General features: G+C 41.7%; 1 protein-coding gene across 14 annotated transcripts in view; it reads right to left on the bottom strand.

Annotated features, from left to right (window-relative positions):
- Positions 1–27639, bottom strand: part of NCOA2 (nuclear receptor coactivator 2) — a 275806-nt gene that overhangs the window by 56855 nt on the left and 191312 nt on the right. For 12 of the 14 annotated variants that reach the window (XM_082601471.1, XM_082601461.1, XM_082601460.1 and 9 more), the window contains one exon: positions 1211–1314. The exons of 1 other annotated variant lie outside the window; for it this stretch is intronic. In XM_082601471.1, the coding sequence (XP_082457597.1) occupies positions 1211–1314 (104 nt within the window). Of the gene's footprint in view, positions 1–1210; positions 1315–27639 lie in introns of those variants that run through there. One more of the 14 variants, XM_082601465.1, reaches the window with a different exon arrangement.

The raw sequence follows: 27639 nt of genomic DNA, 5'->3' as shown, positions 1-27639 counted from the left end.
AAGGTCAGACCCAAGGAATGAATTCTGTCATTTCTAAATGTAAAGACCGGGTCAGACAAGCTTTACATTTCTTCTGTGTCCCCCCACCCTCCGATTATATGGTAGATTTTCACAGAATTAGATTTTCTAAAAATAAAAATCATCTTACGCACCAACCACAAAAGAAGGGGCAATTATTGGTCCTCTCTGCTTTAAAAATCCTAATTTCTTATATACGTGCAGCTGCTGCAAGTTAAGTGATTCTACAGTGGCAATGCTGCAGAGCTTCTGGCCATGCGGTAATTTCCAATCTCATCGTATCATCAGCAGAGTAAATCATCCTGAGAACTGACATAATTCATGGCTCAGAGTGCCTCTGCTTCTTGTTATATATTCACTGACAGTTTTTCCCTCCTCTTACCATAGCCTACATCTTAAATTTTAATTCTGGAATAGGTACAGCAAAGGACTTGGTGTTTAATACTGTACCGGTTAATAAAGTAAGGAAGCGGGACTTTACAAATTCTAGATAGTAGTCCGGTCATAAAACTTCCTAAAGTTGATAAAGAAAAGGCGGTTACGACAAACCATTACACTTACGAGTTCTGCCTATTCCTTCAATTTGCGTCTTTATGAAATCAATAAACTAGTTGAAGTAACATAAATAAAAAGCGTAAACCTCCTTTTTAAAAAAATTTTTGGCCGTGCCATGGGGCACACGGGACCTTAGTTCCCTGACCAGGGATGGAACCTGTGCCCCCTGCGGTGGAAGCGCAGAGTCTTAACCAGTGGACTGCCGGGGAAGTCCCGAGTGAACCTCCTTTTGGTCCTCAAATTTTAACCTGTATATACAGGCATATGTACACGCATATATGAAAATCTGAGAATTCTGGGGACGTTTCAAACCACAACAATATCACAGAATTTAACAGGACTTGTGAACACAGTGTTCCAAAATGAATGCTCAACTGACAGTTAAAGTTGGTCAAATTTGCATTCCAATCCACTTAATTTAATTCTGTATTATCAATTTGAAACGTATATTAAGCTGGAGTCCGGAGTACAATCTAGATACATATTATTAATAGTAAGCTCAAGAGGTCAGCAGTGCTTCAACTTTCAGCGTGAAAATTAAGTGTGGATTCTCCTTAAATTACATTCACTTGAAACTTAAATGGAACAACGGATAAACAACATTGTAAAATACAGAACCAAAATGAGGGTGCATTACCTCAAGCATCATAGGCCCTAGTGCGTCCTTGTCGATGACACCCTGCCCGGTAGATGACACGTCTGACTTCTGCACTTCATCTATGTTGGCGGCTGCTGCTTTCTCTGCAACAAACACAAGTGTGAATTCAACGGCAGTGCTATTTCAAGGGCAGAGTGACACAGAAACATTTCTATTGTAACGGTTTCAGAAATCTCCAGTGGGATCAGAACCAGCTATAAAAAAGTTAGAGTACATCCCCACCACCACTGCACAGGAGAAGCTGCTGGAAGCCGGAGCCGGAACATTAACTTTTCCCCTCCAGAACCTGTGGCTCAGCCCCTTTCATGCTGCCGATAAAATGAGTTTAGGGGTTTCATGCCAGTCCCTGACAAGCACTTTTTCTCTAGGTTGCAAAACTGCTCTATACCGCGGCATAATTAGTGACGCCTGCAGAGATTCCCCGAGCTGGGATGACCCGGGGCCTGTTGTTCAGGCTTCGGGAAAGAAATCAAAGATGCATTTGAAGAGGGAATAAAAACGCGTCCTGACCACTGCGGCTGCTCCCACGTGACACCCCCCTGGCTCTTGTACTGTCCCACCTCTTGTCGCCTTCACACTTAAAGTAACCAGAAAGACTGGCCCCTGTCTGGTGGAAGGTGCTTGACGAGGTAAGGCAGAGAGAGCGGCGCCCTATCAAGCACTCGGAGATTTCAACGGCTGCCCTTTTATCTAGTCCAGAGGTGTGGACTAAAACGTCTCTCTACGAGGCCTGGGAAGACGTTCCATCGTGGAAAAGTCTCACGGAGGAAACAGATGCACAGTCATCAATATATATATGCAAACGGGTTATTTCAAGAACACCAAGAAAAGTTTAAAGCACAACAGATACATCCCAACAACTTGCTAGGAAACGACACAAAACAACGCGTCAGCTATTTGTCCTGAATAAATTATACCCTTGTTTACACTGCATGTTATCATTGTAATTAAATGCAAGTAAAGAAAAGTGTAAATCAATTTAGTACTCAGAGTCAACTTGCTTTCGGGAACTTAGTAGACTCGGCTTCCTTTTTTTTCATAACAGAAGAGTTTACACAGTATTTTGAAAACCTGTCACGTTTAATTTGTACCTGGGAACCTAGAAAGTACTTAGGAATTACACAGGCCCTCCAAATCTTGCTGCTCCCTGATGGAAAACGTCCACATGCATATTTATCAGCGGAAAAGGGAAGAAGGCCTGTGTAGTTCAAGTCTAAGCTCAGCCACTTAGTACAAGTCAGAGCACGTCTCTTCAACTTTTTAAGGCCTTAGGACCCGCTTTCTCGCATCACGGCGAGAGTAAATGGGATGATATGTAAAACACACTTTAAAAACCAGAAAGGAGTTTACAGATGTAACTTACTACTAGCATAGCTTTTTAAAAAAAATCTTTTTTTAATTTTTAAAATTCATTTTTATTTAAAAAATATTTATTTATTTATTTATTTATTTATTTAGTTGCTCTGGGTCTTAGCTGCGGCATGCGGGATCTTCATTGTGGCATGTGGGATCCCTGACCAGGGATGGAACCCGGGCCCTCCGCATTGGGAGCGCGAAGTCTTAGCCGCTGGACCACCAGGGAAGTCCCCCATCTGCCTTTTTTTTTTTTTTAAATTGGAGTACAGTTGCTTTACAAAGTTGTGTTAGTTTCTGCTGTACAGCCAAGTGAACCAGCTGTAAGTATACACATATCCCCTCTTTTCTGGATTTCCTTCCCATTTAGGTCACCACAGAGCACTGAGTAGCGTTCCCTGCGCTATGCAGTGGGTTCTCATTAGCTACCTATCTTATGCATAGTCGTGTCTGTATGTCATTTATTAGCTCTCCCTTACTTAGTTCCAAATGCAGAATTTAAAAGCAGAGAGTATCTGTTTTCTCAATGACTCTGTGACGTTCCTGATTCACCTGCTTAGATCTGAATAATTGTGACCAGCTATAAACAGAGATATAACTCGTCTGATAGCCATTATAACTCAGCACGTGAGGATCGGTTAGGCCTCACTTCGTTTCTTTCCTTGCTGCCCTCCCTAGCTCTTGACTGTAGGTCCCCTACCTTATCTGCTGGCTTGGTCTCAGCCCAGTTCCTCAGCCAGTCTTAACTGAGGCAGGCGGCACCTCAGGTTCTTCAGACAATTACCGCACATGTTCTCCCCATCCTCTCCCCACGCCCCAGCTTCCCTGAAACTTTCTCACCACCAAGTAAACGCACGTGGGGCAGACCCCCACGCCCCGACCCCCGCTTCTGCTAGTCACTCTGTAAGGCTGTAGATTTCTCTTCAGGGTCTGCTCACTTTCCCACACGAGTCCGGGGACAGGACTGGCACCATCAGCTGCTGCTGCTTCATCTACTTTTCCTCTAATTTAACAGCCCTGCGCTGTCGGGGGTCTGTGCAGGCTTCAGGCCTAAGGATCCCTGAGTTTCCTTAATACTGAATCTTAAAACCCATGGAACAGATATTATAAATGTATGCGGTCCTACTGCATTCTCATTTATTTACTTTTTGTCTGCATTTGGGGTGTAGGAACCATGTGCTAACACGCTGCAGACTGAGTAATCCTCAGCCTTTCCTTGGCCTCCTAATCATTCACAGGGGCTTCGTGCTCCCACCAGCATCTTCGGTGGCAGCAGTGACTCTCAAAGTGGGATGGTGTGCCTGAGAAGACCTCCCCAGAGAAGGTCTATCAGAACCTGCAGATTGAAAGGCCTTCTTTGCACAAGATTCTGCTACATCTTCTTGGAAGGTATCATTTCTCCTCCCCTCCTGCAGTGAGAACCCCAGCCCAGGAAGTAGTATACTGTCCCCACCAGGAGTTTCACGAAAGGGGTATCCTTGGTGTATCCTCAGTGGCCAGCACCATCCCTATGTCAGAGTAGGTTTTCACTGAATATTTGGTTGCTGACGGATGAGACCAGACCCACTGCTGGCACTGACCCCCGGGAATGCAGGGGCAACTAGAATCGAGGGTGGTGGGGAAAGGAACTGATTTTCCCTTTCAGGCCCACTGGCCCTCCAGGTGCAGGGGTCAGCAATATGGGGAAAGGGTCTCCTGAGGAGAACTGGGCTTAAATGATGAATCATCTTGTCTTGCCTCAGTCATTAACTTTCAAGGCATCTCACATTCTTGCAGGCTCCCAGGTCCTTCCAATCCTTCCACTGTAACAACAGGTGGTGTTATTCTTCTTAAAGAAAGGACTGGGACTTCCCTGGAGGCGCAGTGGTTAAGAATCAGCCTGCCAATGCAGGGGACATGGGTTCGAGCCCTGGTCCGGGAAGATCCCACATGCCGCGGAGCAACTAAGCCCATGAGCCACAACTACTGAGCCTGCGCTCTACAGCCCGCAAGCCACAACCACTGAAGCCTGCATGCCTAGAGCCCGTGCTCCGCAACAAAGACAAGCCACTGCAATGAGAAGCCCGCACACCGCAACGAAGAGTAGCCCCCACTCGCTGCAACTACAGAAAGCCCGCACGCAGCAACAGAGACCCAATGCAGCCAAAAATAAATAAAAATTTAAACAAAGAATGGACTTAATTTAAATTAAGGTGAGGCGGAGTGAGATAGGAGGCAAAAGCTAATCACAAAGGCAGCCCCATACCTATCACTGATCACTGGAAAACATTAGGCTATTTGTCATATGAGATTCTGACATCACAATAGTAATAAATTATGGTTTTCTGTGGTGTCTATATTAATGCCTCATTTTATGGCAAAATAAATACAAAATAACAATGTATAACCCATTTCTGAGTCCTTTCGTTTTTGTTGGGTTTTTTTGTTGTTTTTTGCGGTACGCAGGCCTCTCACTGCTGTGGCCTCTCCCGTTAGGGAGCACAGGCTCCGGACGCGCAGGCTCAGCAGCCATGGCCCACGGGCCCAGCCACTCCACGGCATGTGGGATCTTCCCGGACCGGGGCACGAACCTGCGTCCCCTGTATCGGCAGGCAGACTCCCAACCACTGCGCCGCCAGGGAAGCCCTGAGTCCTTTCTTGTTGTTGGTTTTTTTTTTTTGCGTTACGCGGGCCTCTCACTGCTGTGGCCTCTCCCGCTGCGGAGCACAGGCTCTGGACGCGCAGGCTCAGCAGCCATGGCTCACGGGCCCAGCCGCTCCGTGGCATGTGGGATCTTCCCAGACCAGGGCACGAACCCGTGTCCCCTGAACCGGCAGGCGGACTCTCAACCACTGTGCCACCAGGGAAGCCCTCTGAGTCCTTTCTTTAAAAAAAAAAATTATAGCTGATTTACAATATTACATCACTTTCAGGTGTACAACATAGTGATTCAATGTTTATAGATTACACTCCACTTAAAGTTATTATAAAATATTGGCCATACTCCTTGAGCTATACATTACATCCTTGTGTCGTATGTGTATTTCCCAAGTCTTTAAAAGACAATCAATATACTTTGTGAGATGTTGGCAGTTTGAGGATCTGATCATCATTCTGAAGACCCCAAAGTTTCCTGAATTCATTAATTAATATTTTGTGGAATTAAAAAGATTCAAACTTGGAAATCTCCATCATGCAGGTTCCTAAACACTGATAAACTTTCAGGTCAGGGTATTCTAAATATTCTAGCGATGTGTTCAGGCACTGAATTTTTGACTTTTATTGGAAAATAAGAATGAGGGACTTCCCTGGTGGCCCAGTGGTTAGGACTCCGCACTCCCAATGCAGGGGGTGTGGGTTTGATCCCTGGGCAGGGAAGTTCCGCATGCTGCGTGGTGCAGCCAAAAAAAAAAAAAAAAAAAGAAAAAGAAAATATGAAGAATGAGATTGTATCTGCATAGCATTTTCTTTCATCTTTAGGAATCTACAGATCAGGTATAATTTAGGGCAAGGGCCTAAAATTTAATGTAAGAGATGACTTAGAGGGGATAAAACATGTGTTCGGGCTCTACTGTAAAGCCTGGACAAAAATAATTATCATCCTGAAAAACTGTAATAATAAAACATGTCCTTTTTTCCTCTCTATAACATTCAACTGAAAAATCTTCAAAAGGAGAAAAGCGGCAGCTAACAAGCAGTCACAGAGAATGCGGGGCTGGCATGGGGAAATCGCCCAGTTACACTGTCCACATGTCTGGATGTCTTGCTATGTGTCTCACTCATGTCTGTGGTGTGCAGATGGAGTGAAGGATCCTCGTGGGCTGAGAGCTTACATCCAGCTGCAGGGGCAAAGCACTGACAGCTGAGCCAATTGAGAAGTGAGGGCTGAACTGTGAGGAACTAAGTTCACAGAAGGGGTAAAAAAGGCTGGACGTGGCTGAAAATGCTTCACATCCATGGTAGTCGAATTGGATTCTGCAGGATTTGTGAGCACCTGGCAAAAGCAATGGACATGCGGCATCCCTCCCCGAGCAAATCTCAGCCTGGCCTTTGAAACCAGTATTATGGAATAATGGCAAAGAGATTGTCTAAACTGGAATTCTAGGAATCTGACTCAAAATGAAAACAACAAAAATGTTTCCCAAGGTCAATCTGAAATTGTGGAACGTGTGCTGGAAAGAAAACTCCAGATGAGACCCATTGATTATTTGCAAGAGAACTTTTAAAATGTTCAATATTTATACAACACTATTCATAGATTTACTAAGAGACTGGGAAATGTTCACGACTCACAGAGTAAATAAATAAGAAAACAGGGTGAAGAATTTAGGGCCCTTCACGGCCATCCTCACTAAGTGTTTGTATATATGCATTTTCCTGCTAATTTGTCCTCTATTATTCAATTCTGTATTAGATTTGTGCTTTGGCTATTTCTCAGTATTAGAACATCAATAATATGAAGTGATAGAAAATACCCGGAAATATGGCTTTACCAATGTAATTGGAATCTAAATTAAACTGGCCATGAATTTATATTATTTGGGTACTTTTCATGAAGTACTACCTCTGTACAATGTTCATTTGGGCTTTGAAATTAAATAGGAGAAAGAAAAGAACTCCTTTGAGATGTACTGTTATGTTAACCGGACATACATTGGTATTTTGATGGAGCATTTCAAGAATGAGTATGCTATTTTTATGTTCCAGATATAAATAAGCTTAAATCCTTAGATATATTTATACTTCTGTAAGAACAGCATTACTATACTAAAACATACTATTTAATATTTTAAAATTAGGCAGTTTTCTCAGCGGTCACAAATTATATTTACTTTTCTATATTTTGCATCCATTAACCATAAAAATATCCTTCAGTAAACTCAACAGTTTACTGAAAGATCATCCTGGAATTTCAAATGATCAAAACCTTATGAAATCTCATTATTACAGATGGAACTTTTAAATCGAAAAAAGAGATGATAAAATTTAATTTTCAGAGCCTACAAAAAGATTTCTCCCCCATGCCCTGACTTCCATTTCTTCCTCCTGCACTTTGACCATTAAAGTTATTCTTTTTAGATAAAAAATATGACCTAAGAGAATAACAATGAAAACAGTAATTCTGTCCTTTTCTTCCTCACTTCCCAAAAGACAAAAATACCAAGAAATAGCTCTGATCTTTTAAACAGCCCAGCTTTACAAATGCAAAGCTTTGACTGGAGAGACTGGCCAAGGATGCCCTGTCATCTCTCTCCTAGGGCCCCCTCCCTCCTGCTCGAGCAGTCCCATCTGGTCCCTTCCCCCATTTGCCTGTGCTCCAGAAATCCAATACCAATTAATTACATTTCCAGTTTCAGAGCAAAGAACAAACCCCATCTCTTCAGGGACCGTGTTAAGATGAATCATACCACAAACTGGGGGAAAATCATTAATATTATAGGCCATATGCTTTTCTTTATAAGTAGTTATTATTTGTGTTTTCTCTCAGAACACAAGGAAAGGCAACTAGGGAAGTGTTTAATCTCTAGATATTTAAGTGATTTAAAAATACATAGAAAAGTAAAATGTAAGTTTCCTGGTGAGAATAGAAACAAATCAGAAACTGCGATTCTAGCCAAAAATTTATTTATTCTTTAAAAAAGTACACTTAGGGAATTCCCTGGTGGTCCAGTGGTTAGGACTTGGCGCTCTCACTGCTGTGGGCCCGGGGTCTATCGCTGGTCGGGGAAGTAAGATCCCACAGGCTGTGAAGTATGGCCAAAAAAAAAAAGTATACTTAGCTAGTTTTAAAGTATAAAGTGTTTTTTTTTTTTTTTAAAGACCTTTACATGTTCTAGAAGAACATCATTTATTGATTTTTGGTAACTTAGTGAATCTTATAATATTAGAAGGTCTTATAATATTAGAAGGCAGGTGAACTGAGAACATACACTCACAGGGCCTTTCTGCCCTGTGACCAGAAACAAGAGTCCTGCATCTTCACAGGGATGCCAGTCGGGGCTCAGGGGACAGCCACGTAATTGTTCTAATTTCAGCAGCAGTGGTGGCGACCGACCACCAATGACTTAGAAACCTAAATGCTGTTTAATGTCTGCCCGTTGGAGGGACAGGGTGATATGGCCATGATTAAAGAGGTTTATATTCTTTCTTTTCCTTCTCTTTAAAACAATCATCTGAAGAGGCCATGGAAAACTTGTGGAAATTAGTTTATCTTTTAAAAAGTCAGAATTTGAACAAATATCAATCATTTACTCTGAAAAATACATCAACTGAAAGATAAAAAAAAAAAAAAGAAAGATAAGCCACAGGGTATTTACATCTATACGTGGAAAAAATTTTAACACTGCCCATGTTTAGACCTCCCTGACGTGTAACAGGTAAGAGTTTAAAAGTTGTTTTGATGTTTGGTCAAGCATGAGGCGAGTTGCTTTTATGGACTAAAATGGAACTAAAATGGAACCTGAGACTTTATGCGGGTTTTATAATTAAGTCCACTGCTCCAAAATGAGTAAAATCACTCACCCAGATACCTATCAATTTTTCAGTAGACTGATGTCAAACACAAGTCTAATCACCTCCACAACAAATTTTAAGACGCTAGTGGGAATACATCCACAATTTCCACCCTTTCCTGCATTTAGGAGCTGGATGATTTCAGGTGAAGTGACTGTCAAACCCAGCAGCACTGGGACGCATGCAGAGCAAAGAAGTCACTGAGACGACGACAGGCAGTTTCTGGCCAAGCACTACAGATGAAATATTACAGGGAAAGTGATGGAGCATCTCAAAGGTTCTGGAAGGTAAAACCAGAGAATTATGCATCTGCACCGAACTAAAATTAGAAAAGCTGCCATCTGGCTCTGTGAAGCCAGCAGCACATTCTTATTCATTAGGAAGCATTCTGCTAACATAAAAACACAAGGCCCTTCCTGTGCTCTCCAAATGTGTTTATCTTTTCAACATTAATGCACTATATATCATCGGGCTGCTGAAATCTCCTGCCGTGCATATTAAAGATGCACAGCTGCACTTTCTTTGGGAGTGGGAGGAATCTCAGCTCCAAGGCACCTCCCTCTCTTTCTGACACTGAGCTTGGCATTACCACATCACGGTTTCCCTTCAACACCAAGAAATGGCAAAATGAACCAATCTCAAGGCTACCTCCACCCAGCAAAATCCCCACACTCTCTGCTTCGGAGAAAGCAGTGTGCCTGCTTTCGTTTTCATCAATGGTGAGGCATGACTGCTTACACAGAACCAACCACCATGCCACAAGTTTGAAATATGCAGGCCCTACTTTGAAAATTAATGTACTGCACGGATCAAGAGAGAAAACAGTAACCAGCAAAGATTCTGGGTATAACTGGCTAGAAGATGCTTTTGTCTGAAAGAACTATCACCGACTCTGATATTACCAGTGTACCATTTTATTTAGTACTCCACTTCAGTACTACCTATCAATACTCAGTGTATTGACAGGTAAAACAGACAATGGATAATGTTTCATAGTAAGTCATGCATGTATGTAACAATTTGTCCAGAGTCTCCTTCTTGTACATCATCTAAATATGTCTATGAGGTAGGAGCTTAAATTTAAAGACAGACCATGGAAGGAAAAAAAAAAATCACATACACAGTAAACCACATCAACAGTGAAAAGAATCTTGTTTAAATCCATGGAAATACGGCTTTGGAAGTACTGCAAGTGAATCAACCGAAAGGCAACAAGCACGTGTCATTAAACCTCGGCTGTCAGGATTCATTCATTCTCCAGTGTGAGCACAGGGGTCTCTGCTTGCATCTTCTCTAGCAATGACTAGTAAGAGATGAGGGCAAAATAAAATATGCGAACTGCTTATTTCAAGTTAAATCTAATTCACTGGGTGCTGCTATCTAAGGTTTTAGGAGTTATCTGAGTGAGGAAATGGAGGAATCATAATTTGCTTAGAAGGCTGAAAGGTAAGACTGAAACCACATGAAGGTAGAAAAAAAAATCAATAGGTGAGAGAAATGAGAAGTGAGGTGAAGTTCGAATTCAGCACTCATTCAGAAAATTTAAGGGCAGCCTCTCAAAGGACCAAACTAAAAATGTTTCATTTCTCTCAACTATGTATGTTAACTCAAGCAATGCCAACAAAATTATACCACAGAAGCATGTAAAGTTTCCAATAAACAGGTTAAAATATGGAAATTATATGAAAAGTTGTTTCTAAAATCCTTAAGAAGACTTTGGGCTAAGTCATGTAAATAGTCTGTCTTGCAAATCATTATCCTTTTTACCAGCACAGCAGAACTCATCTCCCAACAGCCCTCCCTTACGCCCTGGCAATATTTATTCTCTCTCTCCCCGAATTTCAAGTATTAATAATTTCAAGTATTTTCTGACTGTTCCATCTGCACAAGATACCCTTCCACCCATTCTCTTTGAAAACCCCATCACTGTTCCAGAAGCTCACAACAATCAAGCTAAACCCCTTTCCTCTGTTTCTGCGATGCCTGGTGCCTATCTCCCCCTGACCCTGGCGCTGTGAGATGACTGATCTGTTTCCACATCTGTCCCGTTCACAGCTTTGCTGCCTTTGGCTACAGGAGAAGTCTTTTTACGCACTGGCTGGCACACAGTGGGTGCTCAGTCATGTCTGTGTTAACACTGAACAGTTTTACAGCTGGAGCTGAAATTCAGGATATGCACTGTCTATAAAACCCACAAATGCCTCTTTAGAGGGATCGATCTGGAAGAGCTTCAGTGCACACTTAACTTAACGGAGGTCTAGTCTAAGACTCTGATTTTTGTAGTCAAAGTATGAAGTAGAAAAGGGATGAGAAAGAAGGTCAGACTGTAAGTGCTAAGGACATCAGGACAATTCCCATGGTGGTCAGGCCAATGGAGGCAGCATTAGGTGGGGAGAAAAGTCACTGATGCTCCTTCTACACCTGAGAGATGAAGAAAAGCAAAAAGAGAGCAACTTTATTCATCCAAGTTATCATCTAGGAAGTTTCAACCTGCTCCATAAAGAAAGGGTAGATTGGGCATCATAGGAGTTTTTAATCAGACTCTGGGATTTTCCCAGCCATTCTTAGCTCTTAAGAAACTATAAACCAATCCAGGTAGATGTCTCAGAATCACCTATTTGCCCAGGGATCCAGGATAGAAGGGTGCTTTCATCAGATTTCTTCTTCTTTTTAATTTATTATTTTTTTGGTTGCGTTGGGTCTTCATTGCTGTGCACAGGCTTTCTCTAGTTGCGGTGGGCAGGGGCTACTCTTCGTTGTGGTGTGTGGGCTTCTCATTGCGGTGGCTTCTCTTGTTGCAGAGCACAGGCTCTAGGTGCACAGGCTTCGGTAGTTGTGGCACGTGGTCTCAGTAGCTATGGCTCGCAGGATCTAGAGCGCAGGCTCGGTAGTTGTGGCGCACGGGCTTAGCTGCTCCGCGACATGTGGGATCTTCCCGGACCAGGGCTTGAACCCATGTCCCCTGCATCGGCAAGAGGATTCTTAACCACTGCGCCACCAGGGAAGTCCCTAAATACATCTTTAAAGTGAACCTTTAAATACTGTATGGCATGAAATCTCTCCAATTTAAGCAGGAGTGGCACTGAGTCATCAATCAGCTTTCCACAACTATTTACTGCAGCAGGCAATTAAAAAGAAGATGAGGCTCAGCTTCACGCGGAAACTGACATGCTTCACCAGGCAGCAGGTGTGCAGTGAGGGTCTTAGAAACTTCAGAACCTGCATGTTTGAAAGCCCAGCAAAAGTGTGGACAAGAGGTGACCACAATTTGCATGATGAGGTCAAAGTGAAATGAACAAGGGCTGACATTTACAAAGACCCCTAAATGTGATATCCTGACTACCCTTTCTACAACGGAATCCTCTCCTTTCTTTGTGTATGGTCCTGTAATTCTCCAGTAAAATTTGTAAGCCAAGGGAAAAAAATTTCGTGATACCGATGGTAATTTAGTAATTCTCTTGGATTTTATATGTTATGTACTCTCAAATACAAAGATTATTTAAAGCAGTCAAATCCACTTGCAAGAGATCTTTAAAAGCCATCTTATTTAAAGTCTTACAGGGATGGCAGTCCAGTGGTTAAGACTCAGCGCTTTTGCTGCTGTGGGCCTGGGTTCAATCCCTGGTCGGTGAGCTCAGATCCCAAAAGCCTCATGCAGCGTGCCCCGCCCCCCAAAAGAAGGAAAGTCTGATAATTTTGTTCTCTAATAAAAGTCATGGAAAAGTCTGAGCCACAACTGAAAGATATACACACAGTGAGTGCCACGGCTATCTCATGGATTAAGAAAAAAAAATCCTAGGAGGTTAATTATGACCATCCATACAGGCCACGGCATATATCAAAATTAACTATCTAATTATAAATATGAAGAAGACATAATAGTAATTAATAGTAATTAAGTTATCAAATTAACTGGCTTAAATTAGCTTAAAATTACAGTTTTGTTTTACATATATTAGCCATAAGAGATAAGTTTCCCCACCATTCTACAACCGCTCAAATGATGAAATAAAATCAAGATGTATGCTTCCTGTTTTCAGTTTTAATTATCCTGCTTAAGCTTTCACATGCTAGATGATTTCGTATAATGCTGTCACCAAGACTTCAGTCAAGTTCTACCCAATGGCATTTTGTAACAGGTTTATTAGTGTGAACACAGACGAACAGTTTGAATTCCAGCAATCTGTGTCTGGAAATCCTGCCTGCCGGGTGATGGCGTATAGTGAGGCAGACACACGACAACTGGGCAGGTCCAGTATTGAGAGCAGAGAGCAGAGGGAGCCTTCCTTCCGTAGACCGAAAGCCTGGATTGGAGGAGGATGCTGTACTCATGCCATATGTGATTCACCTGCCTCTGAACTGGCAGGGGCAAGATACTGTCTTGGATTCGCATTTTCAAAAAGTTTTTTAATTGCATCAATGGACAGTGGATTTCCCAGAGACTAGAATGGTGGCAGTTGTTAGGGCTGTATTGCCAAGGAAAATATTTGGCTGCATGTGGGTTTTCCTGAGAGCAAGTTAGTACATGACCTCAATCTTTTCCAAGCTTATCATAATGCTGTGAGGCTGTGCTGATTCAGCAAAGCAATCCATAATCGCTTGCAAAATGCCCCTGCCTCCCAGGGATGTTATGAGGCTTAATAAGATAATGTATGTGAAGAACTCTGAGCGCCACAGAAGAAAGGTGCTAAGTAATATTATTACTCTGCATTTATAATTACAAGCAGTCTTACAAAGACAAGAATCCAATAAACCTGTTTACAAATTACAAATAAAAAAAGACATTGAATAATGTAATATAAATAACTGTATAACAAAGAAAATGTGAAATCATGCATGTTTAAAAAATGGAAAGGACGGACTTCGTCAGGCTAAGTCAAGTGAAAAGAAATAGAAATGGACAAGTTTCTACTAAAGGAAAGTTACACCCTTTTGTGATAAAACAGAACTGAATCAGAAACTTACAAGAGGGTATTTTATTGAAGTTATCTTGAGACATTGCTCGTTAATGAATTAAATTCAGTATCATTTCTATGGTTTTTCTACCAATAAATTTAAATTTTTAAAAAATCAATGTCAGTATTAACAGTAATAAAATTTCTTCAGTTATCTATGGTAACACTGAAAACATAAATTTTCACTCTCATTGGGATAAAATATGAGTACTTTACCAAATGTAAATTTCTTTCCTTTTTAAATATTACAATAATGCTGCCTTTTTTTTTTTTTTTGGCCAATAGCGTTTGTCTCTTAGAAGGGAAACACCAGTTTTCTGCCTCTCTGGACCAGCCCAGGCAGGGCAACATGACACACGGAAAATCTACTTCAACTGGGGTATTTTCAAAAGAGCAGGCCAGGTACTGCTGGGTTCTTGGGTGCCACTACCTTTACTGGACAGGATTGAGGCCTTCTTGGTCCTTGGTCCCAGGTGTCATTTCCTCCAGGAAATCTTCCTGGAATCTCAGGGGAGCCAAATTTTTACCCTCCGTTCCTCCAGAACACAACCATAATATATATCACTTACTACACCATATGGAAATCATCTGATTTGATCTGGATCTCCTCAGAATTCCCTTGAGACTGTGGAGTCCTTGAGCCAGGGGCTGTGTTTTTCATTTCTGCATCCCCGTCATCTTTGCTTGGCCCATACTGACCCATGCAGACACTCAATAAGAGTTTAGCTGATCCGTACTCTGGAGAAAATAGTGGAAAGAGCCCTCAAGTGTTCTGGGCAGGTTATACGGGATCAACTCCAAGCACACAGATGGTATAAGGGATTTTACTTTCTAATTTTTATTTGTAATTTTGTTTTCAAGAAGGTAGTATTTCATGTGTTTAAGGGAAACATAAACACGATATCAGATGGTGAGGATGCAAAGATAAAAAAGATAAGCCTCGCCCTCCTGTGTGTGTTGGAGGCACACTGCCATGGTGAAGCCGAGTGCTGAAATGGGGTGAGCAGATTGTTTCTTTAAAGTGTTGTAGATTTATGCAATAAAAGAAAAATGAAATTTATAAATCTGTAAGTATTAGGAGGTTTTTAATTTACTTGGCTGGAACACTCAGCTTATTTGGAGAGTAACGTTTAGGATACAGCATTGATCCAGATGCTGAATGAAGAGAGACTCTAATTATCTAAGATTTCACTAAGAATGCTTTCATCACAGACTGAACATGGCAAGAGCTGATTACTTAACTCAAAATAAACTTCCATCAACACACCAGGAACAATGCATACACCTCAGGATGCTAACAGGGCCAAATTAGTTCTCCAAAGTGTAGCAGCTCTAAAGAATTTTGGAAAATAAAAATGGGGAGGTTAACGATCTGTTATATTATCCTCTCAGGATAAACCCAACTGCCAAGGAAATTAGGACTTACAGGTCTCAAAAATTCAGGCTGAGAGCATACTCCACAGGAATAAAAATAAGTTGTCCAATTTTCCAAGTAAACCTGCTGGGTGAACTTAAAAGAGAAAACGCTACAATCACTTAACCACAAAAGTATCTCTCTGTAAGATGGGTTATGTATCTGTCCTTCCTAAGAAAAGCATGAGTCACTGAGTTAAGGAGTGAAGCGAAAACACACGAGTGTCTAGACCTCTCCTCTTCCTTATCCTAATATGCAAACCAGGAACTCAACTTTAAAACCTCAATTCCCAAAGGGGAGGATTAAGTCTATAGTACATGGAAAGAACCGAAGGGGTTCCTCAGATTGGTATACAGAAGAGAAGCATTACTAAGGGAGTTATCATAATCAACTATACCTATATAAATATTATAGTACTGTGACTCTGAACAAGAATACCTGGTATCAGGTCTTTACAGATCCTGGCGCTGGATCCATAATCTTTCAGGTTCATCATGGCCACCCCCCCCCATCCCTACACGCTGAGGGTCAATTTGGAAAAAATTAACTGTTCATAATTTGTATTTTTTAAAATATGAAAATAGCGTCATTGTGTCCTGTAGGCAACGGCTGGGCAGTGAGTGTATTCTTACAATTCTGAGTAACTGCTGTATTGAGAAGGTGGTCATTGAGGGTAAATCTGCTATTGCTTTGAAGCCACTGAGTAGGGACCAAAATCTCAGCTGTCCACCTGGTCAGCCAGGTAATGTCAGTAGACTTCAGTACTCACCTCTCCAACTGCACAGGTGGCCTGACCCCCGTTTCTCAGCACCCCACTTAGAATATTTCCTCTGAAATACTGATGAGCCATACTTCAACTCTTCATGTAACTTAAGATCCACTGTTTATCTATGTGGTCTTTGTCTCTTCCAATAGAAATTAAGAAAAGGGAAAGAAGAGAGAGAGAGAAGGAGAGAAAGACAAACAGACACAAGCGGGATGGTATGGAAGTTCAGGGGACCCACAAGTACCTCCCGTGGGATCAAAAGAGATAAATTTAGGGTTTTCTAAAGACTGAAGAGGAAATTGGGAAGAAAGACAAAGCCTGAAATAGAGCTTCGTTTATATTTCAAAGAACATCTGGAGCACAATTTATTATGAGTTTTAAAAGACCTCTTTGAAAGTTTGTGACTTTCCCTTTGTTACCTTCACTTTATCTGTTTCACTAGCTAAATAATTCCAGAATTGAACATTTGCTTCAAAGACAAGAAATGCACGTAAAAACCTGAATTTTGTGCTGCAGTAGATCAGGGGAAGAGAAAAAAAAAATCCCAGTAGAAATAAAGAGAGTGGTTAATTTAAAGGAAGACAGTGGAATGGGAGGTAGGTGAAGAGAAGGAAAGATAACCCTGGCCCAGCGCCTCCGCTTTACTCTGCCAGCTCGAGTGCCTATAGCTGTCAGACTCTTCACACACCCAGGCCTGACCCTCCCCATCACCACGGGCCTGCCCTTCTGGAACTCTCTCCTCTCATAAGCGTCTTGGCAAGTGGGGGCCTGGAGAGGGGAGGGTCCAGGAGAGCCTCCCAGAGCAGAAAGGAAGGAAGAGGCAACCATGCTCCAGGCCTCTGGAAGTCCAGGATCCTCCCAGGAAATACATGTATGTGCTGACTGATTAGCCTCTACAGTACCCTTCACCCTGTAATAAATATCGGGTCAGTGGTTCCCACCTTTTGGGGTAAGAGAGTTCTTTTTTTTTTTTTTTTTTTTTTTTTTGCGGTATGCGGGCCTCTCACTGTTGTGGCCTCTCCCGTTGCGGAGCACAGGCTCCGGATGCGCAGGCCCAGCGGCCATGGCTCACGGGCCCAGCCGCTCCGCGGCATATGGGATCCTCCCAGACCGGGGCACGAACCCGTATCCCCTGCATCGGCAGGCGGACCCCCAACCACTGCGCCACCAGGGAGGCCCGAGAGTTCTTTTTTAATATCAATAATGTCCATGGAGCCTCACAGGACAGTTATCTATGCTTGAAATGACATGTAACAGAAAGGAAAGGTTACAATAAATTTAGTAATGCTTCTAAAAAAATCTGTACCCTATTTATCTCTACACCATCACTATAAATTTAAAACACAGCTGTATATACCTCATATATTAAGAACTATTCTAGTTAGAAGCATTATTGGTTACAATGGGCTTTATGGAACTGGTCCAGGAATCTCATCACCAAAACTGTACAGTTTTGATGGAAAATATCCTCCATTCCAAACAATTAACTTACAAATAAATCTTAGGGGAAAAAAATGGTTTTTAAAGTTTAAAGTTCTGTGTTTCTTTCTTAAGAAACCATGGCGGGGCTTCCCTGGTGGCGCAGTGGTTGGGAGTCCGCCTGCCAATACAGGGGACACGGGTTCGTGCCCCGGTCCAGGAAGATCCCACATGCCGCGGAGCAGCTGGGCCTGTGAGCCATGGCCGCTGAGCCTGCGTGTCCGGAGACTGTGCTCTGCAACGGGAGAGACCACAACAATGAGAGGCCCAGGTACCGCAAAAAGAAAAAAAAAAAAAAAAAAAAAAAAGAAACCATGGCAAGTAGGGGGAAAAAAAAAGACTCATTAATTCAATCACAAGAGACATATATCCATATAATCAAAAAGACAAAAATAATTTCTTTCACTTCTGACAATTTTAGTTCTCTAATAATATTCCAAATAAAATGTACTATATGTTATTTTTTTTTCTAATCTGACATAAAGGATCTACAAATTGAAGATAGCCTATCAAAAGAAAAAAAAGGTCTTAAGAAGGTGAACTTAATTTGGGCTGGTAAAGAAAACTCATGTCAGTTCCAATAGGGCTTGCTTTTTTGTTCTTCCTTTCCTTTTTCTCCCTCTATCACGTATAACACTTTGAATCTTACAGAATGGTGGTATGCATATACCCGTCTAATGTAGATAGTCTTAAATAAGGAATCACCAGTCTACTGAGAAGTACTTCGGGTCTCCAGAAATAGAAGCTACACATGCCACCAAACGACTCGGGGATTCTGCCATGTCCCCCATCTGGCTCTAATGGGAGTGAAAGGTACCTCAGTCATGAATGTAGTGGAAGAAGCACCACGCCAAATATCAACATTATGCGTTTCACTTTTCTTCCACAAGGCAAAATGCCTTATTTCCAAAACGGACAGGCCCAAAAGGAGTCTAAGTCTATTACAGGTGATCAAGGTCCTAACAGTGTAAGCGCAGAATCCCAGTCCATTTTAATGAACAGTTTTTCTCTCCTGGGTACAATCTTCTACGTGATCGTGTTTGAAAGGGGCTTTCTTTTGTTCAGATTGACAGAAATGAGAAACGTAAGGCTACCAACGGCTACGGATATCTAAAATATTAAGTCTAAATATCTGAAATCGAATAAAATCCATTTTCCAGGGGAAAGTTTGCATTGCACGTTCTTCCTTTTCAGAACCCAAGTTAAAACACACTCTGTGTAGTCCTGTAATGCAGCTGAGTTCCCTTGTGTGAAACACAGCCCTCTGATCCCGTTCCTTCACTTTACTTCTGGTCACCAATGCAATGAGTATTGGGGTGGTCACAGTGACTGTCAGTAAGATCTATTTTGCTCCCAATACACTCTCCGAAATGGGAGTGGACACCTTAATAGGCCAGAAGTGCTGCTTCTCCAGAGGTTACACTGCACAAATGAGGTGGACAGAGAAAACGAGGAACATTCACTCTGGCACCACAACTCATCTGCTCGCATCAGGGTACAAAATGGATGTTCTGAAACAAGCTTGGTATCCAATTTTCTGGCTAAATACCAGGAAGTCATTTTTGGTCTAGACAGCAACTTTCTATTTTCTTGGGATCTTTTATCATTTTTTTTTTTCCTGACAGGAAAAGCAGAACTGCCTTGAACATGTACATCTTCTTCTGAAATAAGGATCTACAAAAAATATTCTTCCCAGGAACTAAGCCCCGACGTCGCAGGATATCTTAAATTCAACAGATAACATGCTTACCCAATTCCCTCATCACAACTCCTTCCAAATGGCACAAGAAAGCAAGAGTAAACAGTAGGGCAGCAACACGTTTATTCTATTTTTCAACTCCACTGGGAGACAATGGCTTTGGAGCTCAGTAGAAATCTGGATTTCAACTCTAGTCTCAACTCTTGCACTTAAACCCTAGGTTCCCCTTCTGTAAAATGGAGTTAATAAGTAAACCTACCCTACAGGGTGTTGTGTGGACGAAGTGGGATGATCGTGTATGTAAACAGTAGCTCCCAGCCCAGTCAGCACCCGACATGTGTGAGCCCTCATTTTCACTGTGGATGCTGACCCTTTTGCTTCTGACCTCATATATATTATAAACTTTGCTGGCATATAGGGATAGATCTGTTTTGTAGGACCAGAAGCTGATACAATTAGAGAGAAGGGATTCTCTTTTTTTTTGCGGTATGTGGGCCTCTCACCGCTGTGGCCTCTCCCGTTGCGGAGCACAGGCTCCGGACGCACAGGCTCAGCAGCCATGGCTCACGGGCCTAGCCACTTCGCGGCATGTGGGATCTTCCCGGACCGGGGCACGAACCCGTGTCCCCTGCATCGGCAGGCGGACTCTCAACCACTGCGCTACCAGGGAAGCCCGAGGCCCTGAGTCTTAAGCTTCATTAGCTTAGTGGTAATTCTGCCTCTGAAAGTATACAATGTAAATTCACAACATATTTCCTATGTATTTTATGTTGGTCATCTGCCTCTTGGAAAAATGTGAATGCTCTGAATACAGAGCAACAGTATTCAGAAGATTTTCATGTCTATGAGAGATTCTTTTCTCTGGTCAACAACACCTTAGCATCTTTTTCTTTTCTTTCTTTCTTTCTTTTTTCTTTTTCTTTTTTTGGTCGTGCTGTGCAGCCTGTGCGATCTTAGTTCCCCAACCAGGGATTGAACCCGTGCCCCCTGCAATGGAAGTGCTGAGTCCTAACCACTGGACCTCCAGGGAATTCCCAGCATCTTTTTCTTTTCATCCTTTGATGCTGAGATAACTAGAAAAAGACAGTATTGAAGATATTTATCCGGAATCAAAGAAGCCTGGTTAGAAACGCATAGTGTTTAGAACACACAGGAGCCTGGAGGAGAGGCACTTATAACCCAGAAGGGCCGTTTGTTGTTATAGTTTCTCAACCTACAATGCTTCATAGCCCTTGACTGTAGCCTCCATAAGGTTTAAGATATTTAATGAAGTCACACCCAATCCCCAATCATCAAAAGCTCTTCTAAGAATAATACGTGTTAAAACTACCCCTAATGACACAGCAGTACCTATTATAAATCTTTATTTTGGTTTTGAGTGTGCTGCTTTTGGAATCTCTCTGTAGATCAACATTTTCTCTCATAATAAACAAAGGTAAAGTTGAAGACTTGACCACCATTCTCAGAGGTAGGTATGGAACACAGTAGAAAGAGCACAGGCTTCAGAATCACCAGCTTGTCATTTGCTAGGTTTTTTTTTTTTTTTTTTGCAGTACGCGGGCCTCTCACTATTGTGGCCTCTCCCGTTGCGGAGCACAGGCTCCGGACACGCAGGCCCAGCAGCCATGGCTCACAGGCCCAGCCGCTCCGTGGCATGTGGGATGTTCCCGGACCGGGGCACAAACCCGTGTCCCCTGCATCGGCAGGCGGACTCTCAACCACTGTGCCACCAGGGAAGCCCCTCATTTGCTAGTTTTAAGGCCTCAACCTTGCTAACTGTTTCTGCAAAGCAGTTTCCTTATCTATAAAATAGACCATGGTATCAACCCTGAAGGAGTCTGGCAATTGGGTAAAGCAGGGATAGAGAAAAGAAAAGAGCAGGCTTCCAGAAGGGATGAAAAGGTAGCTGAAAATAGTATGTATGGATATATTTATATAACATGTCTTTAATACTGCTAAAGAAAATATACAGTAGCCTTCGATATAAAGAATCTGATTCTTAATATCAACCTTTATCTATCTAAACATTACCCACATGGTAGACTTCAATATATATTCTTAGAGATCAAAAAAGTTTTCTTTCCTACCTTCTCTGTTATCCCAGTTTCCCTTATAGCTATATCTAGCTATACGTATATATCGACATCCATCTATCTGTCATAGCACTTACTGACTTGCTATAATCATTTCTTCTTTTTCTTAGACCCAAATGCCAGCTTTATCACTTATTAAATGTAGGCACAGGCCAGGCTGGATAGCCACAGGTCTCCCTCTAGGGTGAGTTCTCACATCAGGAAGAAGGGAATAAACCTTTGCTGAGGACAAGGTACTCTAAATAGGCCTTAATGATATTTAATAATGAGTTCCTGGATTTAGGGACAGTGTTTTGCTTCTCTTTATATCTCTGGTAACTCGCACAGTATGTGACACATAGCGGGCATCCAGATATAATCGTGAGTTAATAAGAAATTGTCATGTTTAAGTACAGTCGTGGCACAGTCCCTGGTCATTTCCAGACGACACCACTGGAATTTATTTCATGTGGTGCTGTTTCAAACAGACACAATAGTTAATGATGGTCCTTAACTGCCTTCTATCTTTCTTCCCTCCACTATTCTATTCACACCTTCTTAAAGCATCCGAAGAAAATCTGAATTTCATGTTGCTTTGACATTTTCTCTAAACCCTAGTTTTTGGCAATTATTTTATATAAACACTTATTAAGCATCTCATATGTGCAAGGCTTAGGGGAAGGATATAAAAATGAACAAGCTGGGAATTCCCTGGTGGTCCAGTGGTTAGGACTAGGTGCTTTCACTGCTGAAGGCCTGGGCTCAGTCCCTGCTCAGGGAACTAAGATCTCTCAAGCTCTGCTGTGAGGCAAGAAGAGAAAAGAGAAGAAAATAGAAGAAAAGGGAAGAAAAGGGAAGGGAAGGGAAGGAAAGGAAAGGAAGGAAGGAATGAAAGAGAGAGAGAGAGAGAAAGAAAGAAAGAAAGGAAGAAAGAAAGAAAGAAAGGAAGAAAGAACGAACAAGCTATGGTTCTTCCATCAAAGTGTTTACATGGTCACAGGGAGTTGTTTTTTTTTTTAAGTTTAAACTATTGTATTACATGCCAAAATGAAATACGTATTTTACCGAACAATGAAAACACCAGCTGTGTAGCTTTGGGTTAAAGAGTAATTAAGGCTTCAGGTCTGCCTAGAAGAATGGCTAGACAGGTAATAGCAGGTGACAAACCCAAAATGGTGAGACCAGATGGTGGAGGGTCTCGAACACCATGTGAAGACATTTTACTTTATTTTGTAGGCAGAAGAGGCTCACCGAAAAGTTTTTGGAACAAGAGTTACATATCTAACACATTTTTAGGAAATCAATGTTGGTAGCAATGGGGATGAACTATAGAAGGTAGAGAAGCAGAGATGAGTTAAGGTAACAAAAGATGACTTAAAATAGGGTGCTGAGAATAAAAATGGGAAATATAAGGGGTGGAGATAATCACAGGACACGCTGAGGACCTGACAGAGCTGACTGGCTGGCTGCATATGGTGAAGAGGGAGAGGAGGTCGATGTGACCAGGACCCAGGTTTCTAGCCTAGATGAGCACAAAACAGGTGGTGCTGGCATGGCCTGAGACTGAGCACAGAGAACTGGACACACCATTCTGCTAAGGAGGCAGAGGAGAGACTGGGTTGTCTGGGATATGGGGCACCCAGGGGCGATGCCTACCAGGTGGCTGGAAATCTGGATGCAGGATGAAATGGCGAGGGCTGGGGAGAGGGGACTGGGGAAGGCCCTCACTGGGCATCTGTGCAATGAGAGGCATGGAAAGGCCTGAGATCTGAAGCTGACAGGATGTAGCACAGATGTGAAAGCTGAAGGGTGGAAACAGGTAAAACCGATGAAGGAAGGGATTTAGTTGGGGACAGAAAGAAGGTCAAGAGATAGATGAGGAAGGGAAGCCAGTGAACGAGCATGGAGAGAGTACAGACCAAAAGCAGAAGTGTTTTGAGGACAGCTGGTCAACAGTGACACAGCTACTTAAGTGTACACTTGAAAGTGGTAACAATTTTATGTTATGTATATTTTACCACAATAAAAACTGGTTAAATTAAAATCAATTCTCAGGTTAAAGTTAATGGGCATCCAGAGTCTTTAATCAATAAGTTATTATAAGCACACCGGCAATTCTTATATTCTGTGACTTATCGTTCACTGTCACATTCTTAGTAAACAAAATAGGATTCAAGATCTGATGTGCTGATAAGATTAACTCTGGAATAAAAGCTAACTAACAACTGTAATAAGCCTCAAAACTGCAGAAGGCCAATTTTCACTCAACTCTGCACTTGCGGGAAAACATAAGCTGTAAGGGTCTCCATTTCTTACCAACAAAGCTAAGAGGAAGAACATGATCATTCTTTTCCTGGAAGTATTACTTTGAAAACACCGGGCAGGGGTGATAGAAAAGATGAGAGGATTAAAAATGGACTCCTACACTTATTAGGAGAGATAAATGACTCAGTAATTAGGAAAAGGTGAACATTTTCTAAGTAGAAATGAACTAAACTATTTCAGAGTGAACAGCAGTCATAAGAGGAGGAAAGAAATGGGGATTGCCTCGATCTGCTCACCCCACGACTACAGACAACAGATAACAAGTCGGATGGATGAAGGCCATACTTCTTCTTCCTTGCCTGGAACCTATATAAAGAGGTTTAATGTAAAAGGCTTCAGGGAAAGAAACATTCTTTAGGGCAATGTGAGAGCTGGCTAAAGCGAGGGAAAATGTCTAAAAGGGAAATCTCAATGCCATTGTGTTATTTCTCATTTTCTTACTGATTTCAGATTTGCCTCAAGAGATCTTCCTTCTTGTACCTCAGAACCTCCTCCCCATATGCTCAGCTTTTATGGTCATGTTTGGTGCCCTAAACTATTCAGCAATTTATGATACTAAGACACTTGACTATAAAGGCATTCAGCGATGTCATATGGAATTAGATACTTATTCTTTTCAAAGTGTCTCCTTGCAAAAGATACTCAACATCGTTAATCATCAGGGAAATGTAAATCAAAACCACAATGAGATATCACCTCACACCCATTAGGGTGGCCACTAGCAAAAAACCAGAAAATAACAAGTGCTGGTAAGGATGTGGAGAAATTAGAACACTTCTGCACTATTGGAAGGATTGTAAAATGGTGCAGATACTATGGAAAACAGTATGGAAGTTCCTCAAAAATTTAAAAATAGAACTACTATATGACACAGCAACCACCCTGCTGGGTAAATATATTCAAAGGTATCGAAAACAAGATCTCCAAGAGATATTTGTGTATCTACATTCACTATGGCATTATTCACAATGGCCAAGATGTGGCAGGAATCTTAATGTCCATTGATGGATGAATGGGTAAAGAAAATGTGGTATATACATAAAATGGAATATTATTCAGCCTTTGGAAAGAAGAAAATCCTATCATATGGTATAGCATGGATGAACCTTGAGGATACTATGCTAAGTTAAATAAGTCAACCACAAAGACATAAATACTACATGATTCCACTTATTCATGAGGTATCTAAAGTCATCAGAGTTACAGAAACAGAAAGCAGAAGGTGGCTGCCAGCAGTTGTGGGGAGGGGAAATGGCAGCTGGTCAATAGGAATAGAGTTTCCATCACACAAGACAAAAGATTTCTAAGTCTGTTGTACAACAGTGTGCACACAATTAACAATGCAACAATGTACGCTTAAAAATTGTTAAGAGGGTAAGATTATGTTATATACTTTTTGCCACAATTAAAAACTCATCAAACCAGAAAAAAAAAGTCTCCTTGGAAGGACCTATTAAAATAGTTGCCTGTATAATAATTTATTACTGTATAGTCCATCTCAGTCTGAAAATTAACTGGACCTGAAGCACACAAAGGCAGCCACGTTTCCCGCTTCCTTGTGCTACCAGGGCAACAGGTTGGAGAAACAAAGAAAACCCAAAGAACAAAAAAACGAAGAAAAATCTACTTTAAAGCCTACATCAACCAGAGAATGGCAATAAAAAGAAGAGTCAAATAGTGGTATTTAGGCTCTATATTTTTAATCTATTCCTATATTAAAATCACTACACATAAATTTGATTGTATTCAGCCACTTCTAATCTTAAATAGTGAATTATACACACACACACACACACACACACGCAGTGAGTAAGTTATAATTGGAAACTCTTGTTATCTTCTCCTTACAACACTCCAAATATTTAATTCACTTCTCAAAAATTACATCATTATTGCACCCCAATGTTCACAGCAGCACTATTTACAACAGCCAAGACGTGGAAGCAACCTAAATGCCCACTGACAGATGAATGGAAGAAGAAGAAACGGTACATATATACAATGGAATATTACTCAGCCATAAAAAAGAATGAAATAATGCCATTTGCAGCAACATGGATGTGCCTAGAGATTATCATACTAAGAGAAGTCAGAAAGAGAAAGACAAATATCATATGATATCACTTATATGTGGAATCTAAAAAAGTGATACAAATGAACTTATTTACAAAACAGAAATAGACTCACAGACATAGAAAACAAATTTATGGTTACCACAGGGGAAGGGGGGGGTAAATTAGGAGTTTGGGATTAACAAATACACACTACTATATATAAAATAAACAGCAAAGACCTACTGTATAGCACAGGGAACTATATTCAATATCTTGTAATGACCTATAATGGAAAAGAATGGATATATGTATCTGTATAACTGAATCACTTTGCTGTACACCTGAAACTAACACAACACTGTAATTTACACCTGACACTAACACAAAACTGTAATATACTTCAATTTTTAAAATTACATCATTCTTCAAACTAAGAAGAATGAATAGATGTACACTTTAGCTCATGGAAATCTAAACGTATATGACAAAATCTTTAGATATAAGTTGTTTCAAAACCAATATATCCAGTATCTGCACAGCACTAGCATAAAGTGTGACTATGCTTTCTATCTGTTATATATTCTAGTCGGATACAATACGTCTATTTAAAATTGTTAGGGAACATATTCCACGTTAATTAAAGATCATAATAAAAATAATCATTAAAAATAATTATTAAAAATATTATTAAATATTATTATTACAAGAGAAGTTGTAATTTATCAACCCTGTATAAGGAAGAGAATGTACTCACCCAATTGTTAGAATAAAAACTTCAAGTTCTTTAACTTAGGCTGCTCTTTCCCCCCAATATAAAGCCATTATACAAGGCTAGATGAAGGCTGGCATCAGAAAAATGTGACAGATATTTATTTTATATAAGACAAACACTGTGCTCAGAACTGCGGCAGGTGTGAGTGACGCGTTAGATACAATCTCTGCCATCAAGGAGTCTGTCATTCAACTGGGGAAGAAAAAGAAAAGCCCACAAAAAACCTCATCAGAATAAGATTAGATAGGACAAGAAATGATAGGAGATTCAAAGGACATGAGTCTATATTGGTTGGGAATTAAGTTCTTTGTTTAAAAAAGCAGGCTTTGAGATGGGCCTTGAAGAAGGAACAGTAGGACTCTACTGGGAATAGACAGCAACAGGGAAAGGGAGGCATTCCAGAAAGGCAGGAAAGAGTCCCAGTGACACAAAAGAAGAAACACACAAGTCTGTGGTAGCAACAATTTGCAACAGGGTAGCAGTCTTAGGGTAGACACACTGATGAGACGGGATACAGGAACACAGCACTGGGCCAGACGGCCAGACGTGGGGTGTTGGTGAAGGGCCCTGGCCACTGGAGGTTCTACCCTCATCCAGCCTGGATGCCTTCTCACGGTGCTCTATAATAAGCCTACCCCACCCCAGTGGCCTATTAAAGGTGGGTAGTGGTCAACCAGCTGAGGGGGACGAAGAGAGAAGCATTCCAGGCAGCAGGCACGGAGGCCAGGAAATGCGTGCAGTGCACTTGCCGGCATACCCTGTGGGCGAGGGGATGGAAGTTCAGGGGGTTTGTAGGGTAGAGCAAGGGGGAGTATGGCACAACCGGAGACAGACCACACAGGGACTTGGATGCTGCGGTGAGGTTCTTCTTTGGGACTTTGTCACAGGCTCCTGGTAGGCAGTGAACCTGGGGCAGGAGGATCAGCTGGCGTCCTTTCAGGGGGGTTTCCTCGAGTATCTTCAGCCGATTCTCGCCGAGGAAAGGCCTGGTATCGCTCCCCCGGGCACAGTGGAAGATGCAGACACT

The sequence above is a fragment of the Mesoplodon mirus genome (genome assembly GCF_964341445.2).
Source record: "Mesoplodon mirus genome assembly, chromosome: 16".
Taxonomy (NCBI): Eukaryota; Metazoa; Chordata; class Mammalia; order Artiodactyla; family Ziphiidae; genus Mesoplodon; species Mesoplodon mirus.
Note: the sequence above shows the minus strand (reverse complement) of the source record. Positions and strands in the feature narration are given on the sequence as shown.